Source organism: Pungitius pungitius, chromosome 7 (assembly GCF_949316345.1).
Source record: "Pungitius pungitius chromosome 7, fPunPun2.1, whole genome shotgun sequence".
Classification (NCBI taxonomy): domain Eukaryota; kingdom Metazoa; phylum Chordata; class Actinopteri; order Perciformes; family Gasterosteidae; genus Pungitius; species Pungitius pungitius.
The window spans coordinates 19,822,417-19,843,639 of record NC_084906.1 but is presented as its reverse complement, the minus strand read 5'-3'; the positions used below and the strand labels follow the sequence as shown (position 1 = coordinate 19,843,639).

The 21,223-nt window shown below is 47.5% G+C and overlaps 2 protein-coding genes across 7 annotated transcripts; one reads left to right on the top strand and one right to left on the bottom strand.

Annotated features, from left to right (window-relative positions):
• Positions 1-777: 777 nt before the first annotated feature.
• On the bottom strand, positions 778-12,554 carry ptbp1b (polypyrimidine tract binding protein 1b). 5 transcript variants are annotated; one of them, XM_037469841.2, is made up of 16 exons: positions 12,481-12,554; positions 9,820-9,875; positions 9,145-9,178; positions 7,096-7,156; positions 6,833-7,005; positions 6,546-6,692; positions 6,325-6,450; positions 6,106-6,216; positions 5,853-6,030; positions 5,673-5,750; positions 5,175-5,314; positions 4,555-4,588; positions 3,573-3,665; positions 3,262-3,478; positions 3,056-3,133; positions 778-2,947 (listed from the first exon to the last, which is right to left on the bottom strand). In XM_037469841.2, the coding sequence occupies exons 4-16, from the start codon at positions 7,106-7,108 to the stop codon at positions 2,815-2,817; spliced, it is 1,521 nt and encodes a 506-aa protein (XP_037325738.2). In that variant the 5' UTR covers positions 7,109-7,156; positions 9,145-9,178; positions 9,820-9,875; positions 12,481-12,554; the 3' UTR covers positions 778-2,814. The 5 variants fall into 5 exon arrangements, with proteins under 5 accessions (XP_037325738.2, XP_037325739.2, XP_037325737.2 ...); XM_037469842.2 differs by having other exon boundaries at positions 9,145-9,175; XM_037469840.2 differs by lacking the exon at positions 12,481-12,554 and adding an exon at positions 11,232-11,326.
• Positions 12,555-12,695: 141 nt separating this feature from the next.
• Positions 12,696-20,921, top strand: stil (STIL centriolar assembly protein). Of its 2 annotated transcripts, none has more exons than XM_037470629.2 (16): positions 12,696-14,457; positions 14,930-15,037; positions 15,349-15,464; positions 15,608-15,795; positions 16,614-16,867; positions 16,952-17,035; positions 17,225-17,311; positions 17,386-17,551; positions 17,632-17,732; positions 17,889-17,997; positions 18,103-19,002; positions 19,082-19,181; positions 19,259-19,421; positions 19,512-19,593; positions 19,711-19,940; positions 20,168-20,921. In XM_037470629.2, exons 1-16 carry the CDS (start codon positions 14,378-14,380, stop codon positions 20,709-20,711), a joined length of 3,312 nt encoding a protein of 1,103 aa, XP_037326526.2. In that variant the 5' UTR covers positions 12,696-14,377; the 3' UTR covers positions 20,712-20,921. The 2 variants fall into 2 exon arrangements, with proteins under 2 accessions (XP_037326526.2, XP_037326525.2); XM_037470628.2 differs by having other exon boundaries at positions 17,629-17,732.
• The last annotated feature ends 302 nt before the right edge of the window (positions 20,922-21,223 follow it).

Here is a 21,223-nt window from a genome sequence, read left to right as displayed (position 1 = left end):
TCAACCATGAAAAGAAGATTTAAGATTAGGTGTGAAGATTCTGAGAAAAGTTTCTCCGTTTGGAATTTATTGATTAAATAAGAGAATGTTTAATTCTTCTGTTTTAGTGATTCAAAATGTAATAAATGACTCATAATATGTAATACACAGCATTCATATTACTTATTGATACACAGCATTAAGGTATTATAACACAGCATTTATATTGTTCATACAGATAATTAAGGTATTAACAGATTATTTATATTATGTAATAATATATAGCATTCATTGTATTTTTATAGTAGCCTACACAGGATTTGGGTATTAAGACACAGTATTCGTATTATGTATTATAGTGTACTGAATTCATATTATTTATTCATACATAAGATATTAATACATAGCCTTTCTCTAGTGAATTCATTCACACACATTAGTTTTTATACACAGTATTCAGAAAATGTAATAATTCAGAAAACGTATGTATTAATGCACAGTACTAGTGTATTAGTAAACAGCGTTCCTACAATTGTATTAACACACAAAATCAAGGAATACACAGTATGTATTAACAGAGCATTACAATAAATACACAATATGTGTATATACACATCTTATATTACACAGTACACATATGTATTGATACACAGCACTAATGTATGGATAAAAAGTATTCCTAGTGTACCAATACACATTTAGCTGTATTTATTGTCTCGAGCGGTCGTGACAGCTGTGTTTTGCTGCCACCTGCTGGTTCTGATCATAAAACACATCACCATTAAAATACTGTACGAAGTACGAAGTTTAAATACTTCCCATCAGTGAAATGTGTTAAAAGTTATCATTGGAACTTCTTTAGATAATATTTCTAACTTTGTTTCAGTCAGTCAAAAACTATTCAGAGGTGTGACTGTGGTACTTTAATATATAATAATCATCAGTATTGTGACTAATGCACTGAGTTCATTGTGAACTATTAATGATCATTTTCATCATGAATTGAACTGCTGTTTATTTACTAGTAATCAATCGAAAAGACACCAAAACTACCCAGAAACAAAAAAGCGACATTTTTAGACAAATATTCAGACAGTTTTAGATAAAAAGTGATTTAATTGTTTTTTTTGTCTTTGTGACACAAACAGTCAAAGGCTCAGAATCAAAATATACATCAGATATAAAACCACTAATCAGCTCTCAGACACAGAAATGTGCCCTAAAACATGATTCAAGTTCATCCGCCTGCGATGCATTCAAGTCACCCGGGAGAAAACAGCCTCGCCGTGTCCTGGACTTCTTGCCTTCCCCCCCCCTCCCCCTCCTCAAAGAAACTCATATTTACATCCAGCAGACGCTTAATAAATGTATTGATTGGTCCGCTGGGTCTGAACGCAGAGATGAGCGGCGCTCTGATCCATCAACATGACCATCCAATTAAAAAAAAGGAAACACAAGAGGAGGAGGAGGAGCCTAAACGCAGGCACAGCTGGGCAAACGTCCCAGGTGCCTTGAATGCATCACGTTGGGTCCAGGCTGGAATGTCGACGTGATAATATTAAGACAAAGAAACCAAACCAGCACCTTGTGGTTTCAGAACGTTTGTGACGGCCGCAGGTTTCTTTCTTTCTTTCTTTCTTCTTCAGACTTTCATCTGTGAGCGAAGAGGCGTTGACACCTGATGTGGGTCTCAGAAGGCACGCCTCGTTACATCTGCCTTGTTTCCACAGAGGATCGGAGTCACCGATGGAAACAACCCCCCCCCCCCCGAAAAAAAAAAAAAAAAGACACTGTCAAAGGCCCGAACCAGTTGAGCGCCGTGGGTCTCCTGCTGGTTTGGTCCTTTGAGCAGCAACCCGAGGCGGTTTGTTTGCATCTAAAAAAAAAGGCCGTTTTTGGTTTCAGCTGTAGTGGATCACAACACTAATAAATAAAAACCGTTCAGAGATCTAACAGAACACCACAGAAACTAAAAAAAAAAAAAAGAAGAAAAAAAAGTAAAAGGTCAGGAATGATTAAAATATTTCTACAAGGTTTGATTTGAATAAAACGTGATTGCGTACATAGAAATGAAGAGGAAAAAGAAAAGGGCATCTAAAAAAAAAAAATTTAAAAAAAAAGAGCGGCAAACCGACCGAAAGAGTTCACATGTTTGTCGCCAGCGGCACCAAACAACACCAATAAAATAAAGATATATATTTGTAACACAACAGTAAACCTTTACCAACTGTAAACCTGCTTCCTGCCAGCTCAGAGGCACGAGGGGAGATTTGACTTTAATGTCAGAGTCAAAGGTCATTGTGTCTGCAGGAATAAGGCACGGATGAAGGAGGGGAGGGGGGGGGGGGGGCTACTTTAAACTCAAGCTTTGCTTCGAATGGGAATCTTTAGAGGGAAGAGGATTAGGACCACAGGAAAACTGAGATTAGAGAAAGAATTCAGAGTTAATAAAGTCGGGATTATGATAAACTTAGTCCGCATTCCAGAGGAATAAGTTTAGAAGGCCGACTCCAATTCCTCGATTCTCGGATTAAAGTCAAAAAGGTGGCGAAAGGGTAACGGCTTCAAAACGAGAAGGACACGAATACACAAACTCAACAATCCTGCCCGGGACCTCGGGATGGAGACAGATGGTTTCTGATTACGACGTCTGATTGACTCCAGAATTCTTGCTTCCTCCACACGGTTCTCAAAATGACCTAAAATCCTCCCTAAGAACCTAAAAATGAGTTTAAAAAAAAATAAGTTAACATCACACCGGGCTCCCCGGTGGCTCCTGCAGACCGGCGGGAATGACGGGAGTGTAGTGGACACCAGCGAGGGGAGTCTAAGGGCTCAGATGGAGGACTTGGAGAAGGAGACCCGCAGGTGGTGGTTCTCCCCCAGGTCGTGGTTGTGGAACTCGATGAGGGCCTCGAGCGCCTCCTCCACCGAGCCCATCTGGATCAGAGCCATCTTGTGGTCCTTCCTGAGCGGGGAAACAGAACGACGCAGGACGTTCACAAAGACACATGGTGAAGATCAGAGAAAGGGGATTTGAGGAGGGGGGGGGGGGGGGGGGGGGGCTTGGACTCACTGGAAGAACTTGAAGGCCTTGACCATGGCTCCGGAGGTGGAGAACAGCATCTTGAGGTCGTCCTCGACCACGGACGGGCTGCGAACACAACGGAGCGTCAGTGACGTCGCTGGGGCATTAAGCCGGGGGGGTGGTTAGGGTTTGGGGGGGGGCATTAAGCCGGGGGGGTGGTTAGGGTTGGGGGGGGGGGGGGGGGGGGCACTTACGGGATGTTGGAGAGGTGCAAGGTGGCCGAAGGCGGGAAGATGTTGGAGTAGTTCTTGGAGCCGGGCTTCTTGAAGCGGTGCAGGGGGGAGTTGCTGTAGTCCTTGGTCAGGCCCTGGTCCTCGTGGCCTTCCCGGGGCAGCTGGACGCTGGTGTGTTTGGACGGCGTGATGCGCAGAGACTTCCCGTGCAGCTGCTGTCCGCTCAGGTGGCTCATGGCTGCGGAGCGGGAGGTCAAAGGTTAACTGCCGACCGACGGGATCACCGGAGTTAAGACTTGAACGTTGGCCCAGTGGAGGTAACCGCGGGTTACCTAGCTGAGCCTGTGTGCAGTCCGACATCTGGACCAGAGCGTTCTCCTTCTTGTTGAACAGAATCTTGACTCTCATCACGTCGCCATAAACACCTTTAACAAAGCAGCCGGAAACAACAGCAGACAAAAGGTTAAAGTTCTCCTTAAAACAGGAAGTCCAACAAGCGCAATGGCGAAGACTCCGTTAAACGCGACTGACTGCAGCCTGCCAAGCCGCTATGAATTATGGGAGTGTGGCCGAGAGGCCGATTCGGGAAGTCTGGACATGCAGAAGAAACCCGGCATGCAAACTCAGAACACTTATCCAAAGTGAGATGGAACACAATAAATGCAGCTTCCGGCCAAAATGATCACCGTGACGACCGTGACCCTCCTCCACCTCCACGTGATGGAGCGGAGCTTCTACGCGCTGTGAGACTTTTTCACACTAAATAATAGAACTGCAGATTCACACCCATCAACTCTATTCTCATTAACCTATTTTAAGTAGGTATCTTTATTAATCACCTTTTTATTATCATTAAGAATTTTCTTTTATCGATCCCTTTTTATTCATCCCCTCTTAAAATTATTTGTCATGTTTGTTATCACTTAACACAACACACAAGTGTTTGTGACGAGTGATAATTATCGTTATTTATTCATTTCAAGATAAATTTGGTTTTATTTTCTATACTTTGATCATGTAAATCTGTTATAACGTGTCTTCATTTCTGTTACTTGGCTCCAAACACATGATGACTTTTGAGAAGCAAAAACCGTCATTAAAAAAACTTAAAAAAACTAAAAAAGCATCTAAAACCCCAAAAGAAAAAAAAGCTGCAAATATTGTGAATGGACTCAAATCAACATGCAGAATGTGACTAAAGCAAACTCATTACTTTTCCTTAAAAACAAATGAAAAAGAGAACAAAAACAGGAACTTAAAATCAGAACAACCGGGTTACTGAAATTTCAAAATAAGAAGCAAGTGACAACATACCGAAGAGAATAAAGAGGCAGTGGGGCGTAACTCTCTTTAGAGACAGCAGAGAAGGCAGTGGAGGGACAGGACAGGTAAAGGTGGGAGGGCAGGACAGGTGGAGGGTCCGAGCCGTTTCCATGGCAACAAATTAAACAGGGGAAAAAAAGACAGGTGAGGGGTCAATCAGGAGGTTAATTACCTTCAGAGAGGAGGTAACATTTGACTAGACATGTTGTGTGTGTGTGTGTGTTGATGCTCAAAACATTACAGGAAGTCAGATGGTGAAACACAGCACTTTGCTGAGTGTGTGTGTGTGTGTGTGTGTGTGTGTGCACATTAATATAATCGCTGCTATTAGTTTCATTATAACAAGATACTTTGGTGTTATGTTTTCTTACATTGAATTCTAGGATTACATCCTCTGTATTTGTCCTACATGGTTTAAAAAACTAATTGGAAACAATGAATATAACAATAAACAATGCTGTCCCACAATGCACTGCACAAAGGAAAAGCAGGAGCAGCTTACAGCAGGAAAAAAGATCGCTGCTGGTTTTGAGTTTAGTCGTCTGAGGAAACAACAAATATGCGATAAGAAGCAGGAGGGACCGCGATGGCCGGCGCAGTGAAGGACTCACCTCAGGGTTCAGGTTGCTGACCAGCAGGACAGAGACTCCAGCGGACATGTGGTGGAACCCCAGCCTTGTGGCCCCGGGGAGGGACAGGGAGGCCAGGGCCCCGGGCATAGCGGGGACCAGGCCTGGATAGTGAGAGGACACTGAGAGAGGCGGGAAGAGCATTACAGCACGCTCTTATTTTGTAATAAAGGCAACAGTGAGCAGGAGATGCGATTGGCTCTCAGGGGTTTACAGATTTTTTTTTTAAAAAGGGACATTGTGCAGCATTCATTTAAGAACCCTAAATATGTTGTTACTGTAAAATGAATTCAAACTTCAGAGGTGTAGAGGAGTCCAAATATCGGAATGTTGGATATTGAGATAAATACCCCGGAGCAGGTAGGATTTCTGTAGATCTATTTTCTGACTATCGGTGGTCTTCATGAGGAATGATATCCTCCGAAACGTCCCCAACTGATCCCGGGCTTCTCTACTGAGACCCATCGTGCGTTCACTTACTTGCCGGTTGGAGGGTGAAGGCCGGCGGGAAGCCATGCGTCGCTCCGCCGTACGGCCCAGCTGAGATGATACCTGGAGCTGCAGACAAGAAGCAACACCTGAACCGCTGCTTCAAGACCATCGAAGAGACCACCGTGTGTGTGTGTGTGTTGGGGGGGGGGGGGTAGCGTGGTGACTTACTGAAGGCGGTGGCCATGGCCGGGTGCTCCATGCTGGGCTGGCTGTCCCCGGAGGGCAGGTCGGGTCGGGTGAAGTCGCGGCTCTTCTCGTTGTTGTACTTGACGTTGAGGGTGGTGAGTTTGGAGAAGCTGATCCTCAGAGTGCAGCAGCCGTTGTAGATGTTCTGAGCGTCCAGAGACTGAAGCACAGACACCGGAGGGGTCAAGTGGGTCAAGAGAAAGAGAGAGAGAGACCAGCAGGAAGTGATGCTCACCAGCTTGGCGGACTGGGCGGAGGCTCCCTCGGCGTACTGCAGCAGAGCCTGGAACTGACTGTTCTTGGTGAAGACGATGATCCTCAGCACCGTGCCGAACTTTGAGAAGATCTGAGGACGAGACGGGAGACCGATCAGTCCAATGCCCCCTCTTCGGGTCGGAGCTGATCAAAGTTCTTGCCTCTCCTGCCTGTGTTGTTCCTGCTGTTCAGCGTTTACCTGGCAGAGCGCGTCCAAGGTGACGGGATACACCAGGTTCTCCACCACCACCCTCAGCACGGAGCTCGGAGCCACCATAGTTGGGTCCACGTGAGAAGTGAGGGCCCGGAGAGCGGCCTGGGCCCTCTGAGAGGGAACACGGGTGAGAGGGACACGTGCTTAGAATGGACGAGCTTAGATCAGCTGCTCAGGAGGCTCCTGTCGTCTAGAGGGAGTCGTACCTCCTGGTTGGGAGAGTTGTCCGTCTTGAGCTCCTTGTGATTGGAGAATTGGACGTAGACCAGATGGTTCCTGATGATGGGCATCACTGTGGAGTAATAACCCACCATGTTCTGAGCAGCTTCCTCCGAGTTCATCTCCAAGAAGGCCTGAAAGGGGGACAGCGCACAGATTAGCAGGGACAGTTGACTGGAGACATCTACTGTAAAAGGGACGGATCGTTTTAGGACGGTTACATCAAGGTGAGGACAGCCGGCCGAGCAGAGAACCAACTGTGAAAGTCCCGCACCTGGTTTTTGGCTTTGAGCATCAGCAGGTTGGTGATGTCCCCGAACGGCAGGCCGAGGCTGATCACCTCGCCCTCTGAGATGTCGTTGGGGAGCTTGCGGATGTGGATGACCCTGGACGGCACCCCGGGACCTCTTATGTCACCTTTGAACTTCTTACTGTCGTTTCCATTGGCTGCAGAGGACAGGGGACAACGACAGCGCGTCAGGACGGGGTTATTTCATCCACACTGCCAACGTACGGCGCCACCTCAAAGTATCCGACCTGTGGTGCTCATGATATACGGGCCGATGGAGACGCTGGGGAAAGTCTCTTCAGATCCTCTCTGAAACACAACAACAGCGATTCACCTTTAATTTAGACGTTAAGAAGAAGAATGACAAGAAAACAAAAGGTTTGTCTGCCTCTGAACCGAAGACATTCATGCTGCCGCGTTTGACTATGCGAACCGGAATAATAAAAACAATACGTCCCTCACAAGGTGATCTTTCATTTGAAAAGACAAACTAAAGCAGGAAATCCTCCCATTCAGACGCTGGAGACACCACCGGGGGGCAGTAGAGAGCCACGTGTCCCACTCAACTCCCTCTTGTCCTTTTAACGGTCAATATGAGACAGGTCCAACTTCTTGGAGGGGGGGGGGCTTATTGAAACCAGATGTAGACTAACAGTTCTGTTTCTCACAGCAGAGTTCAGAAGGTAAATAATAAACAGCGTTCAGTAACTCCTGACACCATCGACCTCGCTGACACTCACCACCAAAAGGCTGAGAAGCCAAAGAGACATTTAGAGAAGGACACGGGTTTGTTTCCCACCGAGACCTGCTTGTATCAAAGGAACCGGAAAAGTATTTCATCTATGAAACAAACAAAACTACGTATTGATTATTGGACCAAATGCCGATTGGAGAACGAGATGAACGCTCGTGTTTCCTCTGAACAAAAGCAGCTCCGATCTCCTTACAGCGCCGCTCATGAATAAAAGAGCAGAAACCCGAGTCCTGGTCTGTGGACCTGGATGTGCTGTCTGACAGCTGCTGACCGGTCTGTCTCCCAGAGGACGGACAGTCTTCACCTGAACCCCGTCCTCTCGCTGACTGGCTCAACGTCAAGTCACTGGCTTGAGACAAACCTTATCGCCCCCCCCCTTTAACAACCCCGTGACAAACACAACTCATCTCTTTTGTATCTCAGTATGTGGCACCGAGCCACACAATGTCATCGTCGCAGTGACCTTTGACCTTCGTGACCTGGACGATTGTGCCAAATGTTCAGATGTTTGAGAATATTGTATGAGAAGTTCCACCATCTGCGGCTGCAAGGAACCCAAACCGTTCCTTTAAGAGGAGCCAGTCGTTCTTCAGGGTTCAGGTGACTCGCCGGAGGGAAAAGGACACCTGTGATTATCAAGAGCCCGCCTCCTCCCGTCACTTCCTGCTCCTCATGTGGTTTTGGCTCACATTCTGGTCATAAAATCCGCAAACCGACATTGCTCTGATTGGTACGCATACCGATCAGAGGAATGTCAGGCTGCCGGGAGATCAGACCCAGAAATAAAGGATTTATTTCCAGACTCTCAGATCTTCTGACAGAAAACACCAGCAGCTGGACGGCAGACCACAGAAACTAAACCTTTTACCCGAGAGACGAAGGCGAGTCTCGTGGCACAGTGGTCATCGTCGGTGGAGGAGCCTGAGGGGACGTTAAGCTTAGTCGTAGCAAAGAGGGCGTGGAGGAGATGCGACGGTAGAGTAGTAAAAGTAGCCGTCATTCTGTGTTTTGGTAATAATAATAATAATCAAATATCTACCATACAACTGACTTTCATAATAAAAGCCCTACCAAGAAGATGTTCGGCCTTCTCGACAACGGAAAGACCTTTCGCGTGAAAGGGAAGCAACAAACATGACATTCAAAAAGGTGCAGGGCCTGCCTCGACCTCAGGTAGACGGAGGCCACGCCCACCACAGGTGATTACAGTGATGAACGAGCTGGCTCAAGTAGAACCAGTGACACCAGAGTGGACAAACTGGTTCCCGTTTCCTGATACTCGGCATGTTAAGATCCGATAACCTGAGGCTGGATGTTAAAGTCGGTTTGTCCAGGCAGTAGATTATTAATCATCAATAACGTGTTGCTGACTGATTTTCTGTCCATTTAACTCTAATGTCTGAGTCCTTGAACACAGCTTGAACCCAGCTAAATAAAGGCGAGGGACTCCTGAATGAATGAATCTCATGTTACAGAAAGCTGAGGAAGAGGAGGAAGGGTTGGCAGGAAGAGGGGTCAGCAGGAGGAGGGAGCAGGTGCCTACCTTAGTACCAACTGTTAAATCTTGGTGGACACTGCTGTGAAGAGAAGACAGCGTGTTAGAAGCAGCAGGTGAGAAAAACTCAAAAACAAACCAACACAGTTAAAAATGAGGTTGAAGCCCGTGGAGACGAGTGAGTGGCGCAGAAACCCAGCAGAGATGCACCGGGGTCAACCAGCTGACTGAAGCGATGCGTTCACTGTCATCATGTCAATTCTGAGAGGAAGTCTCTCGGCCCTCGTCTTTCTGCACGTAGAGGGGTTTATTCTCAATGAATGTTTACAGTATTGAGTCAGGGAGCTGTTCCCTTTAATGCGCTGATCATATTTAATGATCATGGCAGCGATGACGTTAAACCCTCGGCTCAGTCAGGATTTAAGCAACAGAGACATTTGCGCCAATGATCATCAACACGGAGCAAAGCGATGAAGCTTAGCCGCCAAGCTTCATCAAGCCGCAACAATATTGATGGTTCACCACTTGAAAAAAGCCAGCGTGAGGTCTTAATTATTCAATATGAGGTTAAACGTATGATTATTGATTAAAAGGGTTACAAAAGAATATGAACATGAGTACTTACAAAATTTAGCTCTGCCTCTAGAGATCAAAAAGTTCAAATCTATGGCTTTTTAACATCGTCAGTAGCAGAAATAACATTATGTAAAGAAATAAATTAACCTTCGATTGTTTTTGCAGCTTGTGATGTTTGACAGTTCTTCACACAAGAGAAAATTCTAAATAGGAAAGGATGGATGAATCAGTTAGTATCAGCGGGTCCTGCATGACGACAGAAAAATGCATCCACATCAGAAAAGTGATTCTACACTCAGGTTCTGAAGGGAACCAGAGAGTAGAGGTTGGTAGAGTTGTGTTTTCTAGAACTGAAACCATCGGAAATTAAATCAGCAAATAATATTGGATAAACAATTTCCGACAATAATGTGATTCCAGCATCTGAAATGTTTCAAGCTTTTCTTTGTCATATTCAGAAACCATTTGGACGTTACATTGACTTATTTATAGTAGATTCATTGAAAACCAAGAACTCTTGTCTCCATCACAGAGATGAGGAAATAGAACGCGTCTGTCATCAACATCTCTGATGCTAAAACAGCAGCTAATAGCTGGTTCCTGATTAGTCCGCTCTGGGCCATGTGACCCGACAGCGGCAGATGTAAAACTTTGGTTAATTAAGATGTGTTTTTATGGTTCCTCTGTGTTGTGTGGAGAGAGTGGTTGATCTGCTGAAGTAATAATCAACAAATAGATAAACTACTTTAATAATTGATTCATCTCCAAACTGAGAATGATTTAGACTGAACTGGACACAGAGTCCTCCTTTACTATATATTCCTTTAACTAGTCATTTTCAGATCATAGACACACAAAAAGGGAGCAGAAGAGACACTCATTTAAATTCAAAGTGACAGGACAGTCAGAAGCGGCCATTTTTACGCGTAGCGTTGCCACGGCGACCACTGTAAGGCCCCCAGCTTAACACACTTACGGAGTAACCGCCTCTTTGGGCTTTTTAACTACTACACAGACCAGTGGAGTGGAAACGCTAAGTAGAACTTAACAACGTGATGCGTCCTCGTTGCTTTGTGGTCACGGAGAAGGAGAGGAGAGAGCGACAACTCTTCAGCTCAATATCTGTAACCAGGGAAGCTTTAAAGCATCGTGGAGCTACGCTGCTAACTAGCCAACACCTTCGCGGGCGAGCTTTCGCGGCCCCACCGACGCGCGTTGCTACCGTGACAACCAACACCAGTCGCCGCTGTAACAGTCCCGTGACCAAAGACAACTGTACGCATCTATGTTTGAGAATCCCATTCATGGACTTTGCATTTTGGTGCAAAACAATAAACACAATGAGGGGAAATGAAAGATAAACGTCAGAGTTGTTCTCTCTGACTGGACTAAGGGCCGGGAGGGTCTGGATTAGATCGCCCCCCACGGTGCCGGTCTGGTCCCGTCGAGCATTTGCGTCACTGTGTGCACTAAAGACTAAAGAGAAATGCTCGTCTGAGGCACATGTGAATTGACTTCAGGTGTCACGTGTACGGACTCCAAGATGGCGGCTGACAAACCGGCTGGTTGGGCTGAAGCTGATGTGAAAGCACAGAAAGTGAAATCAGGTGGAAGACCCTCAGGGCACCAATGGGCCCAAACAACACACAAATATTCACTGCAGGAACTCAAACGCCTCCCATTTAACTGTGAAAAAAAAGAGAGAAGAAAAGCAGTGGACACAATCAACTGTGCTTGGAGTCGTAAATGCTCACCAACTCCTGCAGGTGAAAAACAACAAACACATTGATGCTCATTGGAATCAATGGAAAACAGATGTGTGTGTGTGTTTGGACTTTGAAAGCATCAACAGGAACTGCAGATGGCTGCAGACAAACAGGTTGCTCTCATGTTTCCTCCCTTCGACAACACTTCGATGGGGTCACGTTTGCGCCTGCTGATGACTTTAAAACAGCAATAACTTAATATTTAAAACTTTCAGCATTCCGCATGAAATAAGGAACGCACAAAACCTCACAGAAGACAACTGTACGTCTTTACACCAACAGTCACGCAACTCTATTCAAATTCGACACGTTACCAAAACTACACTTTTATAACAGACTTGCTTCAAAAGTAACCGTCTGAATAAAATTAAACCGTTTTGCCACCAAACACCGGAGTAATTCCAGGTCGTCATCGAGCAATCTGAACTCCTCGTTAAACACAGTCATGTTGAACTTCTCTTCCGAATCCTCAGATAAACGAACCCACAGTAACACAAAGTGTTCACCTTAAATGAACCGAGTGGGACCGATCTTACATTCGGCACACATGCAAAACCTGTAGCCAACGTTACATATATTTAAATAACACTTAAAAGGAGGATTGTGTGGCAGAATTACTTTACAAGCTAGCTTAGTGGGCGTGAGAACATGGTGAAGCTTTACTGGAAGTTTACTGCACGTCGGTTAGTCACGAACACCCATAACGTATTAATTAATCATATCTTAGTGTGTTGGGCTTGGTGTTAAATAAGAGAGCGCGTTTCGCGGATAAACGAGGCCTCAATTTAGAGGCCAGTTACCGGAGTTGAAGTGTGGGTTTGTGCCTGCACCGAGGCTAACGCGGCAGCTAACGCGGCTAGCTTCCCGCTAACACCACAAACACAACTTTATCGACAGTTAAGCGAACAACACGAACACCGGCGGCCGCTCTGGTTCACGTTACGCGACGACGCGTTTGCGGAGTCGTTCTCGTGTGTGGCTAAAACGGACAAAAGATAACACCGAACGCGAGTGAACACGTAAGACGACCAGGATAACTCACCCGTCCATTGCACAACACGGAACTAGGGAGCAACAGGTTCCATCCAACGGCCAGCAGGAGACCCCGAGAAGCGCCGCTCGCGCCGACAAAATGGCGTCCGGCAGGGGGAGCTCCCCGATTGGCAGCTCGGAAAATAAGGTGGGCGTTCCCGGCTGGAGCCGGGCGTTGATTGGCCGGGTGAATGGAGCGCTCCACAATAAAAATAAAAACACAATACAAGGAATACGCAAAGTCACTATTTCATGTAAAACTCTAAAAGACTGATGACGCTACATCTCTTATATACCGTTTTTTTATTTATTTGCGACTCAGTAGAGAAGAAACAGACAGGCCTTTTCTATTATGGGTAAGTGGGCGTTGTCCCGACAAAATCCATAATACGCGTTGACATAGAACCGATGTCCAGGCGGAAAAGACCCGGGACACCAGCGAGAGATCAAAATGAAAGGAACCCCCTCCTCCATTAACATCAGAAGTCCCACGTGTACTAATACATATTTATTACATGTTTCTGGGATGTACAATATGGCAATATGCAGGACGAGGATTCATCTTTGCCCCGAAGGGACATCCGAGCTTCCTGGTGTGTCTGATCTCAGAACTTCAGAGTCAAAGGAAGGTTCAGTTTACTGTAAACTACAAACCGTACGAGTCAGACATATGCTTCTTAGAATCCTGAGGCCCCTGTTTGTGTCTCGGACCCGTGACCGAACTTCCCGGGTACGTCCCAGTGTGGACGTAGGAGACAGGCTGCTTGTCCATCTGTCCATCTCAGTGTTGAGTAACACGCTGATGAATAATTCCTCTACCTGCTGCTTTGCAGGAGATTACTTTGTGTGAAGATGACCCTGCTGCTCATGCATGAATAATTCATCACACGCACACACACATACAGTCACAGATCATGTGAGATTGTAACGCCCGGCTGACATTTAATTGGACTGAATTTAATTGAGGAACAGGTTTGGAGTTTTTTCCCCGCTTACAGCTATAAAAAAATTCCTTAATTTTAATTTGATCACTGCTTTACTGATAATATGCAATATTTCTATTTACTTCCTTTCCATAATCTCAAATAAATTATGTTTGTATGCCAATTATCTTGTAATATTTTATAAAAAAGCCTAAGTGTTTTTTTTTGGAGGAGAACAAGGACATTCAATTTATTATTAACAACTAATATATTTCGTTACCTTACAGACGCAAAAAAGTCAAGTGATTTGGCAAAGAACTAACAAAATGTATCTAAATGGGACATACTAACCCTTTAATTTACACTACAATAGTTCAATGTTGTCCTTGTATTTTTACTAATACTAATATGACATAATATCAATAGTATTATACAATTTAATTAACAAACATATCGGCTTAACAAATAAACTATTACCTTCTTTCCTAATATTAAAACATATATAAAAACTGCATAATAGTCCTTTATCATCCATGACCGTCTGACCTGCGGGGGCGCTGTCCATTTTCTGTCCGTTTAATCTGCTGCGGACGAATGAAAAAGGACACGAAGAAGACTGCGACAGGCCATTGGTCGGAAGGGCTGCGGCAGAGTTTCCTATTGGCCGTCTGAGTTGCCCCGCCAGTTGAGACCAGAAACAGCGCCACAATTGAACAGCGTCCAACTTGTTGTCGTCTGTCGACTTTTTGTGATAGAATTCATACAAAATGTTTCACATGTGAGCTAATGTTAACTCGGAGTTTAAACATTCGGTTACCGTCCGAGGGGCTCGAATTTCGACGCGTGTCCGAAGCTGAAAGAGGCGGCCGATGAGGTCCCAGCCGGAAGCTAAAGAGGCTAGCCGAAAGGTGTTAGCCGATCTCACTGAGGCGTTTCAGGCGTTTAGTGGCCGTTGATCCTTCCACCCTGCCGGCCCCATCGGGCATGAGCTGCCCAGTGAACCTGCAGGCTCTGCCGTCCGGAGTGTTTGAGGCGGTTTTCACTCCAGAGAACTTGAAAGGAAGGTGAGTTGATGTTAGCAATGTCCGGTAAACAACAACAACACCTGCTGTGGAAGTCACGGCGGCGTAGCGGTGAATGTGTGAAGTACTCGGGCCTTTAACGTTACTTCAGCAGAGATAGTACCACGATGTATTACTCTGATACAAGTATTGGTAAAGGTCCATTGATAACGCATCTTAAGTAAAAGAACTGACACAGATTTTAAATGGATGCATTCATATGTTTATCAGGCGACGCTCATCAGTGCATTAACTAAAAGTCCAAATCATACAACAGCATGTAAACGAACAACACAAGCAGTATAAATACACACATTACCCGGAAACTGTTACTAATACAATGTGTAGGATTGTAGTGAATATTGTCCCTATGCCTGAGATTACAAATTATCAATCTCTCACAAATCTCGTGAATCAGACATTAGTGGAGGAAGTTCCTTTAGTTATAACTTTTTTCTTTTCTTTTCTTGTCCAGAACCTCAATGAACTCTCTCACTACGCTGAGTTTCCCCAAATCCAGATCAGCTCTGTGGGACGGCAGCCCTGCAGGAGAGGAGCTCCGCCTGGGGCTCTGTGCTCGCAGGTAAACAACAATTCAATCAACTTTTTCTTTCAAAATCCAATGACACAGATTTACTTCCATACTCTACCATATTATATATTAAATAGAGACCAGGCAGGTAAGTGGATCGGATCAACTCTTTAGGAGCCTCCGGGGGAACTTTGACAAACTGTAGGTTTTTGTCTTCACGTCTCATCAGTAATGGGTTTGACATATCTGAGTCTACTCAGTGGAAAATGACCGATCACAGTTGTTGTGTTTGGTTGGAATGTACACACAGATGAAGTTGTGTAGCAGCTCTTAACAGTGTGTGTGCGCGTGTGTGTGTGCAGGAGGCCTCGGCTAGTGCTGTTGGAGAAAGCTCTGCGACTGGCCCAACGCCATGCCCGTCACAGCAACAAGCCCCGCCTCCTGTGTTTCCTCCTGGGTTCAGTGTGTATCGATGCAGGTAATTATTGTTATTACAAATAAAAACTGGGTGATGATGATGCCGACTTTTGTTTCCACACAGAAATTAGGTCAGAAAATCAAATATGAGCAGACTGTATAACAACGCCGGTATCAAAGTTACCTCTGATGTCTGTGGTCCAGATGGGGAGGGGGTCACTGTGACTCTGGACCGGTTCGACCCGGGTCGGCAGCAGGCTGGATCCGTGAGCAGAGTCCCCTCTGCTCTGCTGCCTGGAGACGTCCTGGTCCCCTGTTGTGTCTCCACGCAGGCCGAGACCCCGTCCGACGCCGCCATCCAGTCGGAGGCCGACCTGCATGACTGCTTCAAGGTGAGTCTAACACCTCTAGGTCAAAGGTCACGGGCTGTCTGTCTGGTTCTTTGAATTGATGTGCTCCGTCCAATCGGAGACAAGCTTCTGCTGAAAGTTTCCGTGGTTAAAAAAAAAACGTAAACACTTCTCATAGTTGTGTGTTAAAGAGCATTATGTGATGTGAACAGAATGTGTCAAACACAAGAAAAACAAATCAGGGATTTTTTGACAGTGCTCTCCAAATAATCCATAAGAACAATAGAACAAACATCATCTCCTTTTTTTAAATGATCCAAATACTTTGTTTCTGGCTTCAACACTGATGAACACAAGCTTTTACCCAACTAGACACGTGTCGCCAACAGCTGATTTTTCTTAATTTTCCTTTAAACGTCGTTTTTTTGTTCAACCAGCTATGCACAGATACCAATATAATATACAGAAGATAACGACACTTTACAAGTTTTTGGACTAGTTTTCGCCTCGATCCCAAACCGCCGTATCCCCCTCAGAACTGACCTTGACAATTAGGACTGATGGAATACAGCAGGCAGATTTTTAAGACTAAAACACAGATTATATATATATGTGTTTACTACGTGAACTCTTGTATCCTGATGTTTGAGGTTTTAGGGCAGTTTACTATTTTAATAATTTACTAGGGGTTTTATTTACCCTTTCAGTTTTGTGATAATGAATCCATTAATACACCCTCCTGTATATTTCTGCTTCATAGACCGTGTGACTGAAGATCTGCTTTCATTGTGTTGTGAGGAAACTGAATGTGGGCTTGATCCAAAATGTCCAAGCTGAAGAGCTCGTGTCTGTCGTCTCAGGCGCTGCAGCAGAGTGTGAGCGGCAGGCAGACCCTGGATCTGTCTCAGCTGATGAAGGTCAGAGGTCACGTCGTCTGCTCCCAGCAGTCCGACGCTGCGGCGCTCGCCCTCAGCTGGTCGGCCGTCTGTCCGTCCGTCACCGTGCAGGTGCAGCCGGTCCGAGCCGTCCCCGTCATCCCCACCGCGCTGCTGAGGAGTCTGACCGGCATCGACCGGCCGGCGCCGCCCCCGCACGCCGCCAGCCGCCACCGAGGGTGAGGATCCGCCCCTCTTGAGAAATGAGGCGCGGTTGCCCCCGAGAGACGAGGGTTCTCACGGCTGTGTGTTTGTGTCTGCAGGTTCCTGACCATGGATCAGACCAGGAAGCTGCTCCTGCTGCTGGAGTCAGACCCGAAAGCCTCCAACCTGCCGCTAGTGGGGCTGTGAGTGTTTCTTTACGGGTTCTAACCACAGAGATCTTTTGTCTTTTTTAGTATTTCAGTCAGAACGAACCGCCTGCAGCGTCTCACCAGGTGTTCTGGTTGTTTACCTGAGACCTTTGTTATTACGTCATCTCACCTTTACAAAAACACTGACAACGAAGCCTAACTGAACCTTCCGTCATGTGACAGCTGGCTGAGTGGAGTCACACACGTCTCCAACCCTCAGGTGTGGGCCTGGTGTGTGAGGTTCCTGTACAGCTCCGCCCTGCAGGACAGGTGAGTCCACACATCACAGTCCAGTGTCGTGTCCGCCTGTTGACGAGTCCCTGATTGTTCTGCTTGTGTTTCAGAGTTCTTTCAGAGAGCCGCTGTTTCCTCCTCGTCTTGTTCGCCTCCACCCACAGAGCGCCTCAGTTCTTTCAATGCCGTGGACCAGGACCAGGACCTGGACCAGGACCGGCACCGCAGCTGGACTACCAGCTGCTGACCGCCGGCCAGTGCGTCACGCTGTACCAGGTAAGAACACACCTGTCCCTGCAGAGACTAGTGATGATAATGGCAAAGACGATGAATGAGGACCGATGTGGTCTCAGCAGGTGGCCTCGGTGGAGGGGCGGACTCTGCAGTGTGAGCTGCGCTCGGAGGATCACAGCAGACAGGCGGAGGTCTTCAGGGAGGCCAGGACGTCCTTCAGCAGGTACCTGAACCTCACCTGTCCTACGCCACCGTGCAAATAACATGTCCATCCATATTGATCAGAGATCATTTAATATTGTACATTTAATTACAGTCAAATCAAAGAGGGCTGGCTTGTTTTGTTTAACTGCTCCTCCCTGTCCGTGTCTCCTCTCAGAACTGCCCCCCCCGCTGCCGGTCTGTCTGTCAGCGATCAGGACTCAGGGGTTGAGGACGAGGACTTGTCTCCGCGGCCGTCCCCGAGCCCCCACGCCCCCGCTCAGCAGGTCAGTCGTTGCTCAGGTCTCATGGTGACCTGTGACATCACTGTGATGTCACGACAGGCAGCCAATAGCAGCAGAGTAGTTGAGTTCCTGTGTTCTCTGTTGAAGGCTCGGAGAGTCCAGCCGTCTGTTCCTGAACTTTCTCTGCTGATGGACAGCAGCTTCACCTCCAATCAGAACGCTCGGCAAAGCCCTGGCTCCGCCCACAGAGACCCTCCTCCTCCTCCTGCTGCTGTTGGGAGGAAGTCTGCTCCTCCAACCATAAACACCACCGCCTCCTCAGCTCCCAGACCTGCTGCTGCACCTCCTCACCACCACAGCACCCCCAACTCCAACCTGCAGGAGCCCTGCTCCTGCTGCACCACCTACAACTGCACCACCATCTTCTCCTCCCCAAGGCTTCACCCTGCTCCTCTTCCTCCATCCTCCAAATGTCACACTCCTCCTCCCTTTAGTCAACCCCCATCTTCTCTTCCTCTATCCTCCCATCACAACACTCCTCCGCCCCCTTGCAGTCACCACCCTGCTTCTCTTCCTCCATCTTCCCACCATCACACTCCTCCTCCTTCATTCAGTCAAAACCTTGCTCCTCTTCCTCCATCCCCCCATCACAACACTCCTCCTCCCTGTGGTCATCACCCTGCTTCTACTCCTCCATCCAGTCACCATCCAACGACTCTTTCTTCCTCCGTTCTTGCTAATTCTCTCTCCTCCCTTCACTATACTCCACCTCCTTTCTCCACCCACTCTCCTCACAGCACGTCGTCTCCTCCCCCTGCTCCTCCTCCTCCTTGTCACTGCGGCCACTCTCCTCCCACCCAGTGGTGCGGTGACTCCTCCTCCCCTCGCCCCTCCCGTCCAGCAGAAGCAGACTCTGCGTCTCCCACCAGGCTTTTCCGTCCCGCCTGTGTGAGTCAGTGCTGTGATCAGTTGGGGGGGGTCGTTCCCCCTGACACCTACCAGCTCCTCCTCCATCAGGACCGACAGCTGCGCCTACTGCAGGCACAGGTAGGTTCGATTCATTGTGTGGGTGTGTTTGCAAAGTTGTCATGGCAACGGTGTTGAGTGAACGATTAACTGTCATCAGGTCCAGATGCTGCTGCAGGCTCAGGGCAGACCTCAACCCTCCGTTGGGCCGGTGGAGGCTCCGGCGCCCAGGAGCACCGTCAGCATCGCAGTAGGGACAGGTGAGACTCTCGGGAAGGTGGAGAAGCTGGAAATTGGTGCCGTTAGAGCATCACAAGTCTCCCTCTCTGGTTTTCAGGGGCCAGTTTGTTTTGGGGGGAACCTGTCCAGTCGCCCCTCCCCCCTCAGGAGGTACCCGCCCCTCCTTCTTCCTACTCCTCGCACGGCGACCTGTCCGTCATCGGGTCTGCAGGCCGCGCTGAGGACCGCGAGGCCGCATGCCCCCCCTCCGGTCAGAACAGGTGAGCCGGTCGCAGACAGACCGCCGCACCACTGAGCAGGTCTTTGTGAGAGGAGGCCTGGACTCTGACTCGGGTGTTTTCGGGTTGCAGCGTCAGCGGTCTGCAGAGTCCCGTTCTGGGAGAGAGCGTCAGCATGTACGGAGAGCAGCAGAGCTTCTACCACAACCTGATGGTAACGACACCGTCACATGATGCTATCTCTGTGTCGGTCACATGATGCTAACAGTAGATAGCTGTGCTATCTGTATAACTCTTAAACTGAATCACGTGACCCTCCGTGTGTCCTCAGACTCAGGTCACCAGTCGTCTCCAGGAGTCCGATAGTAAACAGGAAGTAGAAGAGGAGTCCAGAAGGAGGAGCCTGCCTGAGTCCTCCCAGTCCAGGAGGAGGCAGAGCGGTGGAGGCGACCCGGTACTCGCAGCCACCGTGAGGCAGCTGCAGCAGCTCGGGGTCGCTGTGGACCGAGACGATCTGACGGAGCCGAAGCGCAGAGTCCACGAGACGGTGGAGAGCAGCAGGTACCGGGCTCCGCCGAGGGGTTAGATGTGTATCACACACTTTAAAATCAGGGTTCTCTGACGCAGCTCTCATATGGTCACATGACGTGTACGTTCTAACTATTTAAAACGCATCTGATGTTTGCAAGGTACTGAATAAAACGACTTTTTACATGAATGTAATCATTCAAATCAAATTCAGGCTTATAATATTTAATATTGAATGTAATATTATGTGTTGGTTCCAGCACTCTGGCGAGCATCAACCCGGCGGCGGTTCTGTCCAGGCTGAGCGTGTCCGAGCCGGCGGCGAGCGCTCTGTTCTCTGAAGGCAGCGTGGATCTGAGCCTGGAGGCCAACGCCATCGCCCTGCGCTACCTGAGCGACTCCCAGCTGAGCAGACTCTCTGTGGGAGGCCACGCCCCTCGCCCAGGGCCCGCCTCCAACCACTCCCTGATGTCTGTTAGCAACATGTCTCTGGCCACCAGGAAGTACATGAGGAGGTATGGCTTGATCGAAGAGGAGGAGGAGGAGGATGACGACGACGAGGAAGAAGAAGAAGAAGAGGACAAGAAGCAGGAGGCAGATGTTCTGAATTCTAAACTCCTCCCACAAGGTCAGCTGATCCGGGGCCCTCGGCCCAAAACGCAGCCGTTAGTGAACGCTGCCGACAAGGAGAACCGTTCCGGCAAGCGGCCATCTTTACTGAGAGCGAGCGCCCGCCGGACGGACGGATCGATGGGAAACATCTTGGACCTGAGCCGCCTCAGACAGCTGCCCAAACTCTTCTAAGAACGTCTTCAACGCCGGCGCTGGTCCCGTGGTTACTGGAAGTCTTCCATCTTTATCAAATGGACTTTTTAAAACTGTCTCACATGGGAGCGGACACGTTTGTCTGAAATTTGTATGTAGCCAATATGTTTTTCTACCACTCCATTTTTAATGTGAAATGTCTTTTGCATAGGTTTTTAAAATATTTATTTTGCAAATAAAAGTCATATTTGTTTTAATACTTGGATACTACTATATTTATTTGTGTATATTACAAAGCTTGAGTACTAGTGGGATATTTCAACAAGAAAAATGGTTACAACACTTGTGAAAGTCACTTTAAATACATTGATTTCCTCTCTTTTATCTCCCTACATTTAAGAGGAAATGCTCATTTTAAGAGAACAGTTTGATTAAGTCAATGATTCTTAACAAGGGGGATCCCATTTGCGAGGGCGAAGGGACACATGTTCTGTAAGCGTCTGGGACCTGCAAAATAATTATTGCGGGGGTGGAGCCTGGGGGGGGGGGGG